Source organism: Plecotus auritus (genome assembly GCF_963455305.1).
Source record: "Plecotus auritus genome assembly, chromosome: 5".
NCBI classification, from domain to species: Eukaryota; Metazoa; Chordata; class Mammalia; order Chiroptera; family Vespertilionidae; genus Plecotus; species Plecotus auritus.
In genome coordinates, this window is record NC_137776.1 from 8,980,223 (window position 1) to 8,999,040 (window position 18,818).

Below are 18,818 nucleotides of genomic sequence, written 5' to 3' on the forward strand. Positions count from 1 at the left end.
CTCTCTCTCCTGGAAAAACGCCTTCCCAACTGTCAGAAGTGGTGCTGCGCAAAGTGCCATTGTCATTGCGACCGGATTTCTGAGGTGTGTGTGATGAGAAAGAGCCACCTGATCTTCGCCACCCGGCCGTGAGCACAGAGCCCTGGGGGGAGGTGGCTGAAGATGGGGTGACTAAGCTCCGAGTCAGGGGGCAGGCAAGCCTTGAATCAAATCCTGGCACTGTCCCCCCTTCCCTGAGAGAATGACCTTAAATCATGTATTTGACCTCAAATTCCTCCTAGCAAAATGCAAGGGGTCATATCCACGTCCCAGAGCTGCTGTGAGGAATAAACAGCACAACCTAGTTAAACTGTCTGACAGCCCTCAGACAGTGGAAGCTATCTGTTTTCTGTTTCCAAAATCAGTATTCATACATTTTATGGAGAAAAAGAAAAAGAGACCAATAATTTTTTTTTTCAGGGCCCCATAATCAATACTCAGGATACTTACTGAAAAGCATTTCTTCGTAATAAAAATATTACTGATAACCACTGAGTGGCCAGATCTTATAAGAGGCAAATAATCATGGCCTGAGAGGTTCAATGTGCCCAAGAGCCCCGTGGTAAACGTGGGAAGACAGGCACAGAGCCACAGCCATTGACCACACTGAGAAGCTGCCTCTCCAACACAACGGCCACTCCCGCACGTGGCCGCTAAGCGCTCGCAGTATGGCTAGTCCTGAAGTGAATGCACTGTAAGTATAAGACACACACTCAATTCCAATGATTTAGTGGCAAAAAATCAATAAAAATAAACGCACCATGAATAATTAAAATTAACGGATATAGAAATAATATTCGGAATAAAACATTGTTAGATGATTTACACTTGTTTCTTTAACTTTTTTTAAATTTAGCTACTAGAGCCTGGCTACATGGCTTAGCAGCTGAGCTTCCATCCATGAACCAGAAGGTCACGGTTCAATTCCCGGTCAGGGCACAAGCCCGGGTTGCGGGCTCGATCCCCAGCGTGGGGTGTCCAGGAAGCAGCCGATCCATGATTCTCTCTCATCACTGATGTTCCCATCTCTCTCTCCCTCTCCCTTCCTCTCTGAAATCAATAAAAATATATTAAAAACAAATAAACAAAGCTACTAGAATATTTAAAATTACATGTGTGTCTCGTATTTTTTTCCCTACCGGACAGAGCTGCTCTAAGCAATCTACCAAACACCAGCACATACGATGGCTTCCTGACACAGGACAAATTCATGAGAAACTGGTAACTAGGAAACCGAACGACTGCCATGAGCGTTTCCGAAGGCTCCTCAGCCACCATGCCTCTGTGTTCCAGGTCGTGGGAGGCCTGAGGGCAGGTGTACTGTTGGTGAAACCCAAAATCGAGCATGCGTGATGTCTTCTCTGTAGCAGCCAGCAAACTGCAGGCTACTGTATTCCCAACTCTATTAACCCAGCTCCGTTAACAGGGAAAGGCTTTTGTCCCGTTCCTTCGTTTTAAAGAACGACGACAGCGTTCCAGAAATACCAGGACACTGCCAGGAAAGGGCCTTAGGAGCAAGCATTCTTCAACGCTCGGGCCGTCTAGCCTCACCATGAACGACGCAGGGAGGTCCAGCAGACAACGGGCCGTCTAGCCTTACCATGAACGACGCAGGGAGGTCCAGCAGACAACGGGCCGTCTAGCCTCACCATGAACGACGCAGGGAGGTCCAGCAGACAACGGGCCGTCTAGCCTTACCATGAACGACGCAGGGAGGTCCAGCAGACAACGGGCCGTCTAGCCTTACCATGAACGACGCAGGGAGGTCTGGCAGACAACGGGATTCCACGCCTTCCACGCAAGTTAGGATACAGAGCAACCTCTGCTTTGCATAGCAGCTCCTAACTGACCAAGTACTCTATCATATTTCCTCCCCACATGTACCCTGGGAGAGGGTGATTCTTATTCTCCTTTAATAAATGAGGCAACTAAAACTGTGAGACACTGCCCAGCTAGGGTGGCTCAGTGGTTGAGTGTCAACCTATGAACCAGGAGGTCAAGGTTAGATTCCCAGCCAGGGCACATGCAGGGGTTGTGGGCTCGATCCTCAGTGGGGGCATGCTGGAGGCAGCCAATCAATGATTCTCTCTCATCACCGATGTGTCTCTCTCTCTCTCTCTCCCTCTCCCTTCCTCTCTGAAGTCAATACTGTGAGAAACTAAGTAACATGCCAAAGAAACCTAGTGAGGCAAAAGAAGAGCAGTTCGGGTTAGCCAACTCTAAACCCCAAGCATTCTGCTTTCTTGGGGGGTCAAAAAATAACACTCCCAAACCCACACCCACAGAAACCTACAGGCCTGGCCTTTTAGTGAAGGACCCTTCCCCACCTGCTCTGTCCAGTGGGTGACCTGCGTTGCTTGTAAGTGAATTCGCCTTCTTAGGGCTTACCACAGGTCAGGCACTGGGCCAGGCGTAGGGGAACCAAACACAGTCCCCAACCTTCAGTCCCTCACGGACAAAGACAGGCTCCAATCAAGGGCCACACTCTGAGGTGGGTGAGCATGGTCCCCAGCCCCTTAGATCCTGGGTCCACCCACAGGCGTGGACCTGCCACCGGAATGACAGGAGCCGGTCTGAGATGACAGGAGGCTAGCCCTCCTCCCCCCTCTTTCCAAGGGCTCCTGCAACCACCTGTTTGAAGACGGCCCGCCCCTGCCGTGTGGCTGCCAGTGTATCTGGTTCTGTCACCTGAGGAGGTCCCAGGGCTAAGGGAAGGTTACAAAGGCTTCAGGGCACTGCTTCCCACATCTGCTCTTTGTACAAAACTGAACCTGGAGTAAAGCACCACACTCAGCAACCCCCACCATCAGTAAATCACAGAACCCCGAAACACCGACCAATCCCACCAAGTAAATCGAATGTGTCATACAGGGTCTTCCAGGGACTGGCGGAGGAGGGAGTGAGGGTGGCAGCTATCATCTCTTATTGCAAATTTACTGGAAAAACAAAACCACCACTTACATGCTATATACCACCTCTCTCTCTCTCTCTCTCTCTCTCTCTCTCTCTCTCTCTCTCTCTCACACACACACACACACACACACACACACACACACACACGGTCATACTCACACAGACAACAAGAGAAATAACTCGCCAATACTAACCTCTCCTTCCAACAATGAAAGCAAGTTTGAGCACCAAGAACTGCAACCAAAGACAGGAAGAGAGAATACGTCCCTCAATATCCCACCTGGTGTCTCAGCCAAGATTTCCCAATGGCTCCAACGGATCTGTCCTGCGCCCCTGGTCTGCCCTGCTGTCCTCTCCCAAACACCCACCTCCGGAGCCAGGGCAGCCAGAGGCGCCACAGTCCATGGTTCCCCTCTGGCCACCGTGCCCCCAGGGGCTGAGCTCCAATGTTCCAGAGATAAAAAATGCTAAACCTCAGTGTCTGGCCTCCGAGTAGTGCCTTAATCCCCTTGGATATATGGCCATTGTTAAAGGAACACACTGTACCCCACATTAACTGCCGATGAAGAGAACTTCAGGTCGTGAAATAAAGACATGTTATAACCAGTCTTGGGATGGGGGAGAACCACCACTTTAGGGGACCAGGGAGCCACCACAGTGGCCCAGACGCCCACTCCCAAGGTTCCTGTCTCCTTAGCCTGGGAACCACAGATTCCGTGGAGGATTCGTTCCCTTGTTTGTGCTGTGGTCTTGTTTTTCACTCTTACTGAGGAGGAAGCAGGAGCCGGGGCAGAGGTGGGCGAGCTGAAGGCCTGGGTGGCTCCCAGGTGGAGAAACAGTCAATCCTGCGGTGATGGAGAAGGAGTTTCTGCCTAATGAGCCCTCGCAGGGACTAAATGAGCTGGATGTGCAGAAATCAGGTTTCTGCTCCTCCGCCACCCAGCGGCTTGTATCTCTAGAGCAGACCTCCAATCAAAGCTTCCACAAGAAGGCTCCTTGGGGGGGGGGGGGGATCTGGGGGGGTGTGGTGCAAAGGGGATATGATCAAGAAATATTGTATCCTCAGAGTTCCCTCTACCAAAACCAGAAGCTACCTTTCAGACCCGGAGGTAGATCCTAACTTTGGAAGATGAGGACAAAAACAGACCGAGGATTGGGGCCGGTGGGGTGAACTCCGGTCCTCTTCTCACTTGTTACCCCGAAGCCTCAAATTGGGGTGAGGGTGGCAGAGAAGGAAGATGGATTTGGAGTTCCAGAACCAGGACTCCAGGCCCATTCAGGCTGAGATCACCATTCCACCCGAAGCCAGCTCTGGAGGCTGAAGGGTCAGCGCCAGGCCTGGCAATACTCTCTCTCCGTTCAGAAACGGGGTGGCCTGGCAATTTGCAAAATGGCATTCCACAGGCGCACGGGAGGCACAGCGTGTACCTGGGCCACACCTGGGAGCTGGGCCGTAGCAAGCCTGATCCAAGGCACTAAGTTCCTGATGACAGACATGCCCACGTAGCCAGTGACAGGGCCGCTGCCCCTCCTCCAACATCAGCTGGACTCAGATAAGTCTCCTCCAGTCCCCCACTCTCCCCGCACCCCTGAGCTGACCAGCAGGCCCACAATAAAGGCTGGCTCCGTGCAACCAAATGCTCATCCAGTTGGACATCTCTAGCATCGCTGACAGGTGGTGTCGGCGCTGTTTGTCCCCGTGACTCCCCAGCGGCTGAGCTTGTCCATGTCACGTCGGCCCGACGGCGCTGCATCCAGCAGCAGCAGACAGGAAATCCGTCCCACAAAGGACCCGCACAGTGGGCTCAGGAGCTCGCCCCACGTTCTCGGGGGGAGCACACCAGACCCCAGGGCTGTGCACGACCCCTGGTGACGGCACCTGTTGGCTTAGCACCTGGAAGGCATGGCAGTCATTGGTGTGTGACTCCAGTGCCAGCAGCACTGTACCCCGTGACTATGCACCCCTGGGTCCCGGGGGGGCTTACCTGCAGGCCCACCCAAGACGGACTTGGCAGGACGGCCGCATCTATTCTAAGTTTAATAACCACAGAGCGAGACAAAATGTTTACTGATCCCAGATTTTTTTTTAATGTTTTTAAGGAAAAAAGTAGAATATGCAAATTTGTGTATCACAGAAAACTTCACACATGTGGCATATTGTTTCACTAAATTTTGGGGGTTCCTTTCACAGTGGGTTACAGATGCAGATGTTAATACGCATCTCAAGACTGAATGGCATGTTAAACAGACTGTACCCTGAAATTCATCAACCTCAGGGTTCTGTCCTCCATTACGTAAACTTTTACTCTGGAGCTTTCTCAGAGGATAATTTTTTGAATAATATTTAAGTGAAGATGCACTGGCCACTCGCCTCATTCTCTTTATCCTCTCTGGGAAAGCAATTTGCAAATCAGAGTCCTATAAGTCCAAAAGGAGTCAATGAAATTGTCTTCATGCAATCATTTGCTTCACCACCTCAGGTTCTGAGCTCCACCTACATATTATTTTATCTAATTTAACAATTAAAATGAAAAAAACCTTGATTAGTTTCTCGAGTGTGGTGTTAAGGAAAGGTTGGCTGTACTGAGGTGCTCTAGCAAGGAATTAATAACGGAATCAAGCACTCGCTGCCAATAAGACAAGACTACCCAGGTTTCTAGTGGGGATATTTCATAGCACAAGCATGTTTTCTTTGGGGAGCTTAACTCACCAAAATTATTAAAAACTGAGCTCAAACACTGGTGCAAAGTCCCAAAGGAAATCATATGAGAGTGGAGAGATTTTTTTTTTCTTTTATCAAATAAAATCCTGAAAAGGTAAAGTTTTTATAGTGAAAAATAAAAGGATTTCTCCCTTACGAAAGGAAACCTTACTGGCTGTGCTTAGGGTTCAAACAGAAAAACAGGCAGGGGTGTGTAACAGACGTGTGAATTTCATCCCTGTGAGCGGAATGCAGGCTGCACAATGCTGAGCTGAGCGGGGCAGCCATCGCCACCCTTCCCCAGCCACCAGGAGCCACTCTCAGGCGGCCCCTCACCAATGCCTCCACATCCGCAGCCAGAGCCCTTGAATGGAAAAGAAGGAGAAGAAGAAGAGAGAAGAGAGCAAGACCGTGAAGAGCAGGGTGCCCTGCAGCCCCCTCAGGGCACACGGGGACCTCGGACGGCAATACAGAGGATATTATTGTTGTGACTGAGACGAAGTTAATAAACCCAGCTCACAGGCTGGGGAAAGTCGAGTGCCCACAGATGGACTCCAAGATACGTTACGTGTGTGTGTGTGTGTGTGTGTGTGTGTGTGTGTACCTGCGTAATCTATAGCGATTGCTAACCAAGAAGAACAGAGCAGAGAAAGCGAGTGTATTCCTTTTTCCATTTGCAGACATCCACTTTACAATGTCTATAGATTCCAAAAGGAAATGCTAAGTTTAGTATTAAAATAACCTAAGAAACCTCTTAAGTCACTGCATATAAATCCAGTGAAAATCTTGTAGTCGTCCTTGTTATTATCCAAAGGAAACCATCCAGCCACAGGAGTGTTATTCTTTGAAAAGTGTCACCAAAGCCCAAAGTGACCGGTTTCCTGAAAAAAAATAATTATTTAAAAAATCTAAATATTAAGAAAAAAATAAGTTTCTACCTTCCTTAAAGAAAAAAATAAGGCCCTGGAAAAGCACCCCATCATTTTAAATTTGGGGCTAATCCCATATATAAAACATCTCAATTTGAAAAAGATTTCACTCCCCTCACATTCTCTGGATTCATAAATCCTTTTCTATAATAATTTCTGAGCCACAAAGGCAACAGTTTCAAAATAGATCTAATCTCCCAAGCTCGACACAAAATAACAGAGAGACAGTTCAAAGGCTCCTTTCCAACTCCGCATTAAAGGAGGCGGGGGGGCCTTGGCAGGTATAACACGGGCTTGGGTGTGAGCTCGAGGACGGGTGTGGTGCAGGGTCTCGTGTCCAGGTGAGAGGGGCTATTTTATCTTTGCACCATCTCCGCCCAGATCCGGATAACGATGGTTAAAGAAACTATGCCTAACAGTTTCCAGGCACATACGTTCATTCCTTTAGTTTGGTAACAGAAGTAGGATCACAAACAGATACGCTTTCAAAGAGCAAGCCTGTGTGTGTTGTATATACGAGAGGCTGCCTGCGAGCCAGACGGCCTGGAGGGGTCCTATCGCAGGAAGAGGGCACATCTCAGGGGCACTCCTTGCTCAGAAAGAACCGCTTCCAAGCTCGACATCCATCTCCCATATAATTATGTTTGACAGAATATAAGCTCTTGGCAGTGAACTTGTTTACAATAAATGCTTAGTTTGGGTACACGGACTGCATTTCAGTCTTATAAATATCAAACACAACCCTACAACAGCCCCATTATGAAGCTGAGAATTATTTTGCTATAAATCTTTTTATTGGGGGGCCAAAGGGAATTACTTTGCAGCTTGTTTTCCACTAACCACTTGGAATAGTGTGAAAAGAGGTACATTTATACTCTGACCCTGTGCTAATTGGGATTCTGTGGGTTTCCACGGGAGAATGCACAGTATCCACCCTGAGCGCGCAGGTGGGTCCCCAGACAGTCGGGCCACGGCGGCAAAAAAAAAAATACACGTGCAACCAAATGGTTCTTCCTGGAGTCGCAGCGCTTGCCTCCAGTTCTTTTTCCTCCTGAAACTCCCTGGGGAACTAATGGCCATTTGTGACAGGGTTGGCAGGCTCTCAGGGGTAAGCTCCGGTTTAGGGACATTTATAAGTTAGCCGTAAAAATGTGCTTAAGGCTCACGCTGACTATATGAATGGGCCTGTAAACAGAGCTAGTTTCTCCGAACGTTACCTGGTGATTCATTTGGAAAGAAAAAAGAAATCAGGATCACCTTACTTACCCCTGTCAAGTACATTTACTTGGGTCTTAAATGTGTAAGAACTTCCCTTCCAGAGAACAATTTGCTCCTCTTATACGTCCTCAGTAATAGTAAAGGGGGTTAGTCTTCTAATACCACATCTGCCAAACCTATAGGACAAAACCTAGTCTGAATGGAGAGTTGTAAGCTGAAAGCCAGGCAAAGCGTGGGGGGTCCCCACGCTCAGCCCCATCCTCCATGGACGCCTTTCTCCAGGAATGTACCCCTCACCAGCGTTCTCACACCTTCTGGTTATCAAGTGATGGCAATTTATCACTGCCGGGCCTCTGCACTTGCTCCTTAATTTCACAAAGACCTTGTCATCAGATTCCTATAGCAGTTTAACTTTAACATAACACTGACATATAGCAAAGATCATTTTAAGAATCCTAGCGTAAGTATGTTTTCCAAAATAACGAATACTGGGAAATACAGTCACTTTATTACTTAAAAGTGAGATCCAACTCCTTTCCTGCTAGTCAACGTTATAATTCCAGTTGATGTAAACTAATGTTGTATGTCTCTCAGCTTCTAATGAAGAAGACAAGCAACTGATTTATAAGTCTCAAGGGTCATGAAATACAATTTTATAAAAAAGAATTACCACATGACTTCAGTATATGAGAGAGAGAGACAGAGAGCGAGAAAGAGAGGAAAAATATTTTCATTGCATTATCAGCCTCACAGATCTTTCTTGTCCATATCAAAAACACTAGTTTGCCATGTGAACTAATGGAAAATTGTTACATTCACCTAAAATAATCACTCCCTCTTTTGAACTAAATAAGCCCTTTTAAAACCTTTGACTATTTAGCTGCTATTTACTCGGAGGAGGGGCGACATGGAGAAGGTGACTGTATGAAAAAAAAAAAAAAATACTTTTATTGTAGAACAAAAATTCCCTCCAGGGCAAGAAGACATGATGCCAAGTTCCACCCAGAATTAATGTTTAGGTTTAAATTATAAGGTCCAGAAAAAACAGGACCACTAAAAGACCCTTAAAGCTCATGGCGTTCGTCAACGCTGTTAGGTTATGTAAATGTTAAAACTGGAAAACCCTCTGCGGACAAAAGTCTGTAATGAAAGCACTATTAACTGGGCTCTCTGGACTGAATGTTTTAAGCCTTTTGAGCGGTTTGATGTAAATTCCACTCGGAGGCGGAGGATGCGCGGGACAGTGTGGGACTAGGAGACCCCCAACAGGAAGGGTTCACTGCCTCTCCTATTCCCTTCCTCGTGCTGCTCTCAGAAAGCTTTTTAAATACTGTCCCGGAGACCACTCTTAGCCACAGAGGACAGACCTCTTCTCCAATAACAGTCAACAGACTCCACGCCAGGCTCCTGCTGCCTGGGTCGCCAGCGTTGTCTGAGGTTTAGTAACTCCACACGAGCAGAGGTTAACGCCACTGCCTGGGCTCACACCACTGTCATCGCCCAAGCTTCCAGCGCTCACAGTGTCCAGGAACAGAGAAAGAAACCCAGCCTCCAGGGAAAGGGCACTGGCCACTGATGTGGGCTGGGGCCTGGGGCCATGGGGCCGTGTCCACGTTGCTGAAAGCTCCCCTCCCAGGCCAGAAGGCTGGGGGCTCAGCAATGTGGGGGAGCCTGGATTTAATGGTCCCAGTCATTGCAGATGGAAGCCAGAGCCCCTGCATCTCCGGTGAGAGTCTATGCGCCTGAGTGAGTGTCAAGGGATAGTGCACGTGGAAACTCAGGGTCCCCCACAACCCCTAGTGTGCCGAGAAGTAATAAGGGTGTTCAATTTTCACCTTCACTCTCTCCCTCCCCGTCAGCCTGGTTATGGCGTCCAGAGAAGGAGGAGCAACAGGCCCAGGGACCACACCTAACCTTTCCCGGGCAGGGCTCTCTAACAAGAGGAACATTCATGACTTCTGACTTCCATTGACAACAGGTAAAAATAAATAAATAAATAAATAAATAAAGAGGAGATAGTTACACCTCAGGTAGAATAAAAGAAAATATGATATCCCTTCTCACACTGTATATGAAGACAAAAATCAATGAGCACTGTGCATATATATATATATATGAATGTATGTATGTTTGTGTGTGTGTGTGTGTGCATATATATATATATATATATATATATATATATATTTAATTGATTTCAGAGAGGAAGGGAGAGTGAAAGAGAGCTAGAAACATCAATGATGAGAGAGAATCATCAATGGGCTGCCTCCTGCACGCCCCACACTGGGGACCGAGCCTGTAAGCTGGCCATGTGCCCTGACCAGGAATCAAACCGTGACCTCCTGGTTCATAGGTTGACACTCAACCACTGAGCCCCTCCGGCTGGGCAATCCAGGAGCACTTTTAATATCGCCCAAGCAACCGCCTCCCAAGGGCTCCTCTCCGAACTTCCTAGGGAGGAGCGAGAACCAGGTGGTCCTCCCCCAGACAGCTTTCAGGGAAAAAGCCCCGCGAAGTCCGTGCAAAGCACTTCGGTTATTCTGCATCTTCCTCAGGACTAGGAATGTGTACACTGTGTGACAGGTCCCCCTCATTTTTCTTAATGATGTTTTTATTATTCTTTCACTCAATTAAAACAGAAATGGATATTGCATCTTCCCACTGTATAATTGTTATTGTAATCTGTTTTCGATCACTGCTCGGGAAATGGGTCCAAAACAACATAAACTCTCCCCTGCCTCACAAGGCAAGTCATTTTCTTTTACTACGACACTTAAAGAGCCATTTATCATGCTGCTCTCTTAGCATCTTTGGATATGACAAAGAAAAGTTCTTGTTCTGTGAACCCCGCCCCCCCCAAAAATATTTTGAAAACACTGCTATTTGAAGAATTTTGAGATAAATGCATTTTCCTACAAAGCTAGCAATCTTGCCTTCCCTTCCATGTATAAATAACTGGAACACATGCAATAAAAATATCCCGTTTTAATATGGGAAAGAAGAAGGAAACTTGAAAATCCATCTTATTCAGTTACCAAAAACACCAACACACATACCCTGATACACTTTCTTCCCAGCCAAATACAAAGACAATTAAGGACATTTTTAAAAGAAAGAAAAAGATATCTGTGCTCGATGTAATGAAATTCAAACTGTTTCTGTGAAAAACAGGCATCCCCTCTCTGGAAGGCACTTGCTTTAACTGGAGTCTCTGTCGCTGCCTCTCACACCTGTGCAAACCTTCAGCGAAACAAAGGGAGTCACGGAGCGCTGTGCAGCTTCAGTCCCTGCAGCCCTGCGTGGACGCCCCACAGTGTGCTGGGAAACGCACATTCTTCATAAATGGCAGGCTTTCCCCTTCACGTTTTGATCTTGGTTGATAAGTCAGGCTACCGTTCACTAACCCACTGTGGTAAGACAGTTCTCCATTCCAAAGATAAGGCAACTTGTTACGGGCAGAACCAAATGCGCCTTACACACCAGCAACTAGTAATAATACCGGAAGCAGTTATACTTGAACTTCAGTACCTCCCGCAGTCTTCTTATCCCACGGTGTCAGAACCACACATGAAGCTTGTTCTTACTACAATATACGACTGGCATACTGGGTGGATAACTTTAGTTCAAGGTTCAAATTCTTGAAATTTCTATCCATGCTTTTTTTCTTTATTTTAAGCATTTGTCACTAGGAACGATTACGCTCACTAGTTTATACGTGCACACATCACTTAAAGTGGAAAAAATAAATGCCATAAACCCAACTGGCACAACGGACTCCACATAAAGTCATTTTTGCCTAGATTTTTAAACATCTGGAAGAAGAAGAACTTTGCAAACGCGGAGCGAAGGACATCAGTTGTCAAAGATCATTTCTGCTGCAGCCTTTCCCCGCCCCTTCACCGTGGTGATTTTGTCACCGTTTTTAAGTCCCTCGCTATTAAACAGCAAAACAGCCCTGTTACTTGAAAACAAAACAAAAATGCTATGGAGTTCCACGATTCTGGAAACTCCACCCTGGGACATTTTTACGCAAACACCGTGCAGCGTGAAGTGCTTGCTGTGGGGCTTGTTTCACGTAAAAGAAGAAAATAAATGTTTGGTTGATCGCTGACAACGAGGGCAGCAACGTGCCTTCAGAGCCTGGGAAACAGGTCACGGCACAGGCTGGCCGGCCTTTGGGGGCAATCTGTCAGTCCTCAACGGGCTTTCGTTTTAATTCAGACCTCCGTGCCACTCAGGGCCCTCTCCTCTGACTTGAACTTTCTATCACATTGCCTGTAAGTAGTAGGGTGAAGAAACCTTTGTATATAAAAACCCCATTGTTAGCACATAGACAATCTTCTCCTTTGCACCTTAAGATAAAAGGAATGCACAGCTCTCCTTCCTGGCACCCTGAATTAATGCTGAAGAGCAGTGGGGACTGGAAGGGAGAAAGGCCCCACATAATCCAAGCCAGCAGAGAGAAATCACTAAGTTGCTCTAAGGAGAAGAATGAAAACTAAAAGACAAACTCTCTTCTTCATTTGTTCCAGCTACGCTTAAAGGTCTCCTACTCGAAACCATTTTTCAGTTTTCCTTCTTTCTTTCTTCCTTTCTCTCTCTCTCTCTTTCTTTCTTAAAAAATAACGAGTTAAAATGTATGGGTCAGATCCAACATTTCACTGCTGTTCTTACTCTTGGGGAGCTGGGGGAGGAGGAAGTTGCTGCCAAAGTTTCTGAAAAGAGAGTTTTGCTGCTAATTTTCCGTTCACAAAATCTAAATTTCCCTTATGCATCTCACACAGCTCATGAAATAATACGACACAGTATTATATCACTGCAAATTGAGACATTTTTATCAAAATAAAGAGTGACGATGCCAACATTTCATTTGTCATTTCCCACTTGTCACTTTTCACTGACAAACTGTTACACATACAACTTTTGTCAAACGCTTCATCTTGAAATGTGTTCCAAATGCCATTGTAGCTTAGCATGCATGTAAGGAAGAAAGTAAAAACTACTATGTTATCATACATTAGTTATATAGGTTTTTTTTAAAAAAAAAAAAGGACTACTTATTAGGTAAAAGAATATAAAGGACTTCTTATTTATTTACATGCTATGTTGGATAAAGTTTAAATTTCCTGAAATATAATAAACTGTGCACATACTGTATGCACCCAAATGTGAGATTATTCGCTATAAGAAACTTTTTTAATAGTGAGAAAATGGGCCATTTTCATCTCAACAGAAACCCAAAATCTCTAAAAAGACCAAAGAAAATACTACAATTTGAAATTCATCTAGCCGAGTAATCTAATGTCTTTTTGATATATACATATAAACTGTTCCTACACTGAATTCTTTAAAAGGAGAAGAAAGAAAAAAAAAAAAGAAAGGAGAAGAAGGGTTTTTAATTATCAAAGTGTAACCGCCAAACCTAACTGTTTACCAGATATACCAAATAATTACCAACTAATTACCTGGAATATAACTGATTTCCATATTCTTAAAATAACTCATTCATATTCTTAAAGAGCTAATAAATGACGACCAGTCTGTTTCCTTCCCCACAGATATAGTTGAAAAAAAGCAAAGAAGACTTAGCACAGGACTCCTAGGTGTAGAGACTGATTCTGGTCACATCCCTGGGAAAGGGGTGATGCTGCTTGCCTTCTGTGGGGGTTACAGAGCAGAATGCCTCCAGGCCTCCATGCACTTCCAACACACACAGACACACAGACACACACACACACACACACACACACACACACACACACACACACACATTTCCCTGCAGATGATCTTGAATATATAATGGCCAGTGGGTTTCTGCTGATGGAACATAGGGCTTCCAAAATTACTCGAAACATCAAATTATGCTCAGGACTTTGAGGGGCGGATACCCTATGTTCTGTTTAATGTGTATGTTCCACTGCATAGATTTTTTTTTTTAACCAAGTATATCTTTATTTTAATAACAGGCCAAGGACTAAAAACACTTTCGAGAAGGGCTATTTTTCTACCTCAGCAAAACTACAGAGGACATGCTCGATGGCTGGATGACCCCATCCCTAAGTTCATTCTATTTCAAAGATCTTAAACCCTTTAAAAAAAAAAAAAAGTGGAATGGAAGAGGGAAATACCATCTTTTCTCTTTGGAAGCAATGACTCCTCCCTACAAGCATACCGGTACCTATCCTTGGTTAAAACGAATGTGACATTTGCTCTATTTTTCCCATGTTGACAATATGTCTCTCAGTTTCTAAGTATTCAATGCATTTCAATCCATCAATATCTCTACCCTTTCATATCGGCGCTCCTTTCAAACAGAAAGGTGTGTCTCTACAGCTGCTAGTATGCTGACTGCCCCCAACGGGAGCTGCATGTCTCTTACTCCCCATGGAAAAGGGAATGATCCCCAGGTAGACAATCAGACAATGTTCAGCGCTAAGGAAGGCCCTGCCCAGCAATACTGATCACATTGATTCTCCTACGTGAAGGCATCAGTGTATGGAGAATAATCATTTTTTGTCTCCTTGCAACAAGGCAGTTATATTCTTGAAAGGGCTGCCTGACAGCAGGAAGAATAGGTCAACTTCCGGTCAACTATTCCTAAGATAGCTTCCACAGATGATTCTTTAGCAAAATTAAATTATATTAAAAACGAATTCTCTCCTCCTCCTCTCCCCCCCCCCCCCCGCAAAAAAAGCAAATATCACTAAAAGATATTCCCAGTGTTTAAACATTTCTACCTAAAATCTAGAACATTTAACCCCAATAAAAGCATCAAAAGTCACAGGAACATGAAAAATCTCAGAAAGATGTCTGATGTTCCATGCCTCCTATCAGCAAATGCACCATCTGGTAGACTCCAGCACTGTTCACTCAGTTTAAATAAAGCTGTCTGGAAGTTCTTCCTGAATCCAAACAGTAAAAAATGAAACTGCTTCTGTGAACAATGAATGAAGCACACTCAATTAGTGCTACTCCCGCCCGACTGGCCAGTGGCTGGGCGCAGGAGGAAAGAGCGCCTGGCTGGCCCTGGGACTTGGTTGGCATCACTTTCAGTTTATGCTGTAGGTTGCGTGGCTGAAGTGTTACATGGAGCAGAGCGTTGTAGGTACTTATGCTAATGGTGGTAGAAAGGATCATCTGATTCTTATTTTCGTCATCTTTTACATAATCTTGGCTTTTTTCTAAATCTTCAAATAGATCTGTAAGTTTTAATCACCAATTTTACAAATATAAATTTCCCCACCATTAATCATCCTTTTTCAAAATCCTTATGGAGTGAATTACTAGCTGACAAGGAACGCCAGTTCGGGTAAGTGAATGTTACCCAGCAGGGACATAAAGCTGTCAACACCACGGTGCTCTTGCCTGCTCTAAACTCTCTCCTGGCCTTCATATGTTTTTTAAAGAGATATTAGCCTGTTTTGGGGGTTTTTTTTCCTTCCTGAGGACCTTCTATAAAAGCTGACTGTCATACACATCTGAGCACGTATATTTTATTACACACATGCTTTAAAACACCGCTAAGATAAGAGCAAAAACATCCTAGAAAGTGTTGGAAAGACAAGTAAAACTGACCCCTTTCTTAGAGTCTTCTGAAGCTAACCACATTGTAACCAATGCACGGATTTTTCAGTCCTCTATTCAAACGCAACCTGGAGGACTGTGATAGTGTATCTACCACCTCAACTAGTTAAAAGCCAGACACTAAAATAAAGCACCCCCCCCCTCAAAAAGTAGGATAGCAAAGAAATAAAAAAAATTTACTATTGCAACCAGTGCACTCAGAAACATTTATCCACTCACTTTATCAAAGCAGTAAGATAAACTGCCATTTTATGAATAAACAATTAACAATAATTTCTGCTATTTTTAGGGGGGCGCTCCCTCTAACATCACTAAAGATTAACAAATACATCCTCCCAAATTTTGAGCTCTATTTTTAAAACATATTATTATAGTCATTATTATAGCAACCTTTTCAACATTTACAAGACTGTAATATACCTGAAAATTGTAATAGCAATGCAGAGCTGTATTTTTGTAGTTGTCTACACTTATTATATTGCTTCATAAAGAAAATTTAAACAAAAGGAGGTAGGGTGATAGAAATATAATCTGGTTTTTATTTACACTACGTTCCAAAATATAAAGTCTTTCAAGTATGAAAACCTGCTAAATAGAAATATATTTTAAACATTTTTTAAATTTAGAATGTGCATTTTTAAAAGCTTTGCTTTTCTCCAATCTGTGCGTGATTAAAAGTTACAAGAAAATGAAATTATTAACATTTCAATGCACATTTGGAAACTACTGTATATAAATGTAAATCCCTAACATAATCATTAACATTCAATAAGAAAACTTTGTATTATTGAAATTTTATGTTCTAGTTGTTACATTTTAAAGCTTTCTAAATTAAAATCTTCCCAACTTATTATGCTATATAGAGTAAAATTTTTCTTTTTAAAAAATCTTTAAAAACCCACCATGTGTAAACTATTTAAACCACTTTACTATTAAGTGTTATAAATGGTAATTGTTGAGACAAAATAATGTCATCTTTATTTTCAGTTTGGAAGCAGCTAGTAAGCCCTTTGCTATTACTAAATGAAGCTAAAACTCAGAAAAAGTGACAAAAGTAGTTTGTTGAAACAAATCTATTATTCATCACCAAGACTTAATAAATTTACTTTATATCAAATTTATAATAAGTGGTCAAATGTGAATTATAGTCTCAGAAAATATGAAAAGCAACTACTATTTTACACTAAAGGTAGCCCTGGTTATCAAAATTAGGCAGTGTCTTTCACAGTTCAATATGATATAAATAAAGTTTGTTTTAGGGAAGCACGATTGTTAATAATTATATTCAAAAGTATTTAGAAACATCTCTCAATTTAGTGAATTTTACTAGGTCTTCAGAAAGAAACCAAAATTTCCAGTCTATGTTTTTTTTTTATGCTTAAGGCCACTTTGAGAACAAATCCTCCAAGGATTTCTAAAAGTTTTTTAATCAAACATCCATTATCAGCGCATATCATATCAACCAACATAGTCACTATATATTTTCCTTTTTAACATGCATATATTAAAAAAGGATACGAAAAGTCAAAACTTACTGCTCCAGGCTCAAGACAGAACATTAATAAAATACCACTTTTAAAAGTGGGTCACAGAGCTATCAAGTTTTCTTTTGCTTCATTAAAGTATGTCTTCAAGCCCCTAAAATGGAAGATATGTAAGCTACAATCTATAGCCAACTAATTTTTTAAAGCTTTAAAAACTGTGCGAATGAGTGCTTCTCAAGGGAGATGATTAACATAAGGATCTAAAGCAAACCATCCTGAATGTCTACCATTAAGACAGTAATAGCATAATAAGTAAAAATAAAACCCTGGTACTTTATAAAATGCCTGTATTTAACTCTTTAAAGGGGAGTGAACATTTTAAATAATTACTTCAAAATACATACTATGGTTATTTAGAACCTGGGGTTTGTAGCTTATCACTAAGTTTTGCCAGGGTTTTGTAACACTACGACAGGCTAATATAAAGAATTATATTAAATAGGCTACTGCTGAAATTTTTAGGACAAAGAAAACCTTTAGAAGCAAAAAACTTAAAAGTCATTTATCCCAAACACAAGAAAACTGCATACCATGGAGAAATATGCATTTTATTTCTAAAAAAACAACTGGCAAATGGCATATAAACCTCAAAATATTTGAGTAATGTGTCAATTCCTTGCACATCTTCATTTTATAAAATTACTTTTCCTAACCACTCTAAAAGAAAGTAGCTGTTTAAGTAGTAAAAAAAAACCTACAAAAGGTTATTTTTAATAATATTGAATTCCTGGAAAGGAAATAAGGCTACTATGCTATCTTACCTATTGTGCTATTATTCCTAACAAAGTTACGAACGCACATGACTGTAAACTCTATAGGAAACAGTAGCATTAAAGCCGCTAAGGGCCTGACAGATGCGTGATTCTTTATTTCACCCTTGAAATGTGGCAGCGAATACCCCGGCCCTGTCCTAACTACCAAGTAACGACCCTCCTGCTCCTGCTCCTGCTCCTGCACTGGACGGAGCATGGAGCACCAGTCCACCCAAAGCGAACGTACCTGAACTTCATCCCTACACCAGACACTGCGAGGCCAGGCAACAGAGTGAAATCCCCAAAAAGCTCTCTAGGAAAATCTAGAAACAGTTAGCTGGCTGTGACATAAACCTGCCAACACCTCGGCGCACAGTGAGTGGCAAAGTGCCCAACAAATGCCACCCCTGGGTAAACCGCTCTCTGGTCTGAACTGGAGATGAAGCTACCAGTCACAGATGAGAGGCGACGGGGGCCTTATCTGGCGACCTGGCAGCCACTTCCTGTAACCCTACACCGCGCAGGAGCCCGATCCACCTGGACCCTGACACCCGGCCCCGGCCCCGCGCCGCCGCCGCTGCGCGCCTCCCGCTGCGGGCTGTTACCTCCCACGGCCTTGGCCACGGCGCCGTTGGGCCTCCCGCGGGCTCCCATGGGGCTGCCGTTCTGCTCCAGCCGGGCCACCTTCACCGGGGGAGGCCCCTTGACGTCGGGGCTGCCGCTGCGCCGGTCGGGGCTGTCCCGCAGACACGGGCTCTCGCTCCGCCGCTCCATGCTGCTCCGACTCGGAGACAAAGTTCCCACCGGCAGGTCGCAATAAAACGCGCAGGGACCTAGGGAGGGGGCGGGGGGAGGGAAAGGGGAGGGAAGAAAAAAAAAAGAGGGAAAACCGCTCACACACGTGATAGACGTTCAGGCCAGTGGCAAAGCGACGCGGCACCGCCACACAAACTTCCTCCCACGCTGCCCGGGGGCGCGGGCCGCGAGCCGACCCCGCCTCACGCCCAAAGCAAGCCCCGCGCTCCGAGGGCCGCGACTCTGCCCCGGCGCTGTTTCCCGGGAACTGCTTCGCCCTCTCGGACCCCGTCGGGGCCGCGCCCGGGAGTAGCAGCCGGCCCACGGGGACAGGTTGGCGTACACT

At 44.6% G+C, this 18,818-nt stretch overlaps 1 protein-coding gene across 1 annotated transcript in view; it reads right to left on the reverse strand.

Annotated features, from left to right (window-relative positions):
- SATB2 (SATB homeobox 2) overlaps positions 1–18,466 on the reverse strand; it is a gene marked incomplete at its 3' end in the record, with an annotated part of 179,355 nt that extends 160,889 nt beyond the window's left edge. The window contains exon 1 of the mRNA XM_080671126.1: positions 18,283–18,466. Within this exon, the coding sequence (XP_080527252.1) occupies positions 18,283–18,451 (169 nt within the window). The 5' untranslated portion in view covers positions 18,452–18,466. The remainder of the gene's footprint in view (positions 1–18,282) is intronic.
- Positions 18,467–18,818: the final 352 nt, after the last annotated feature.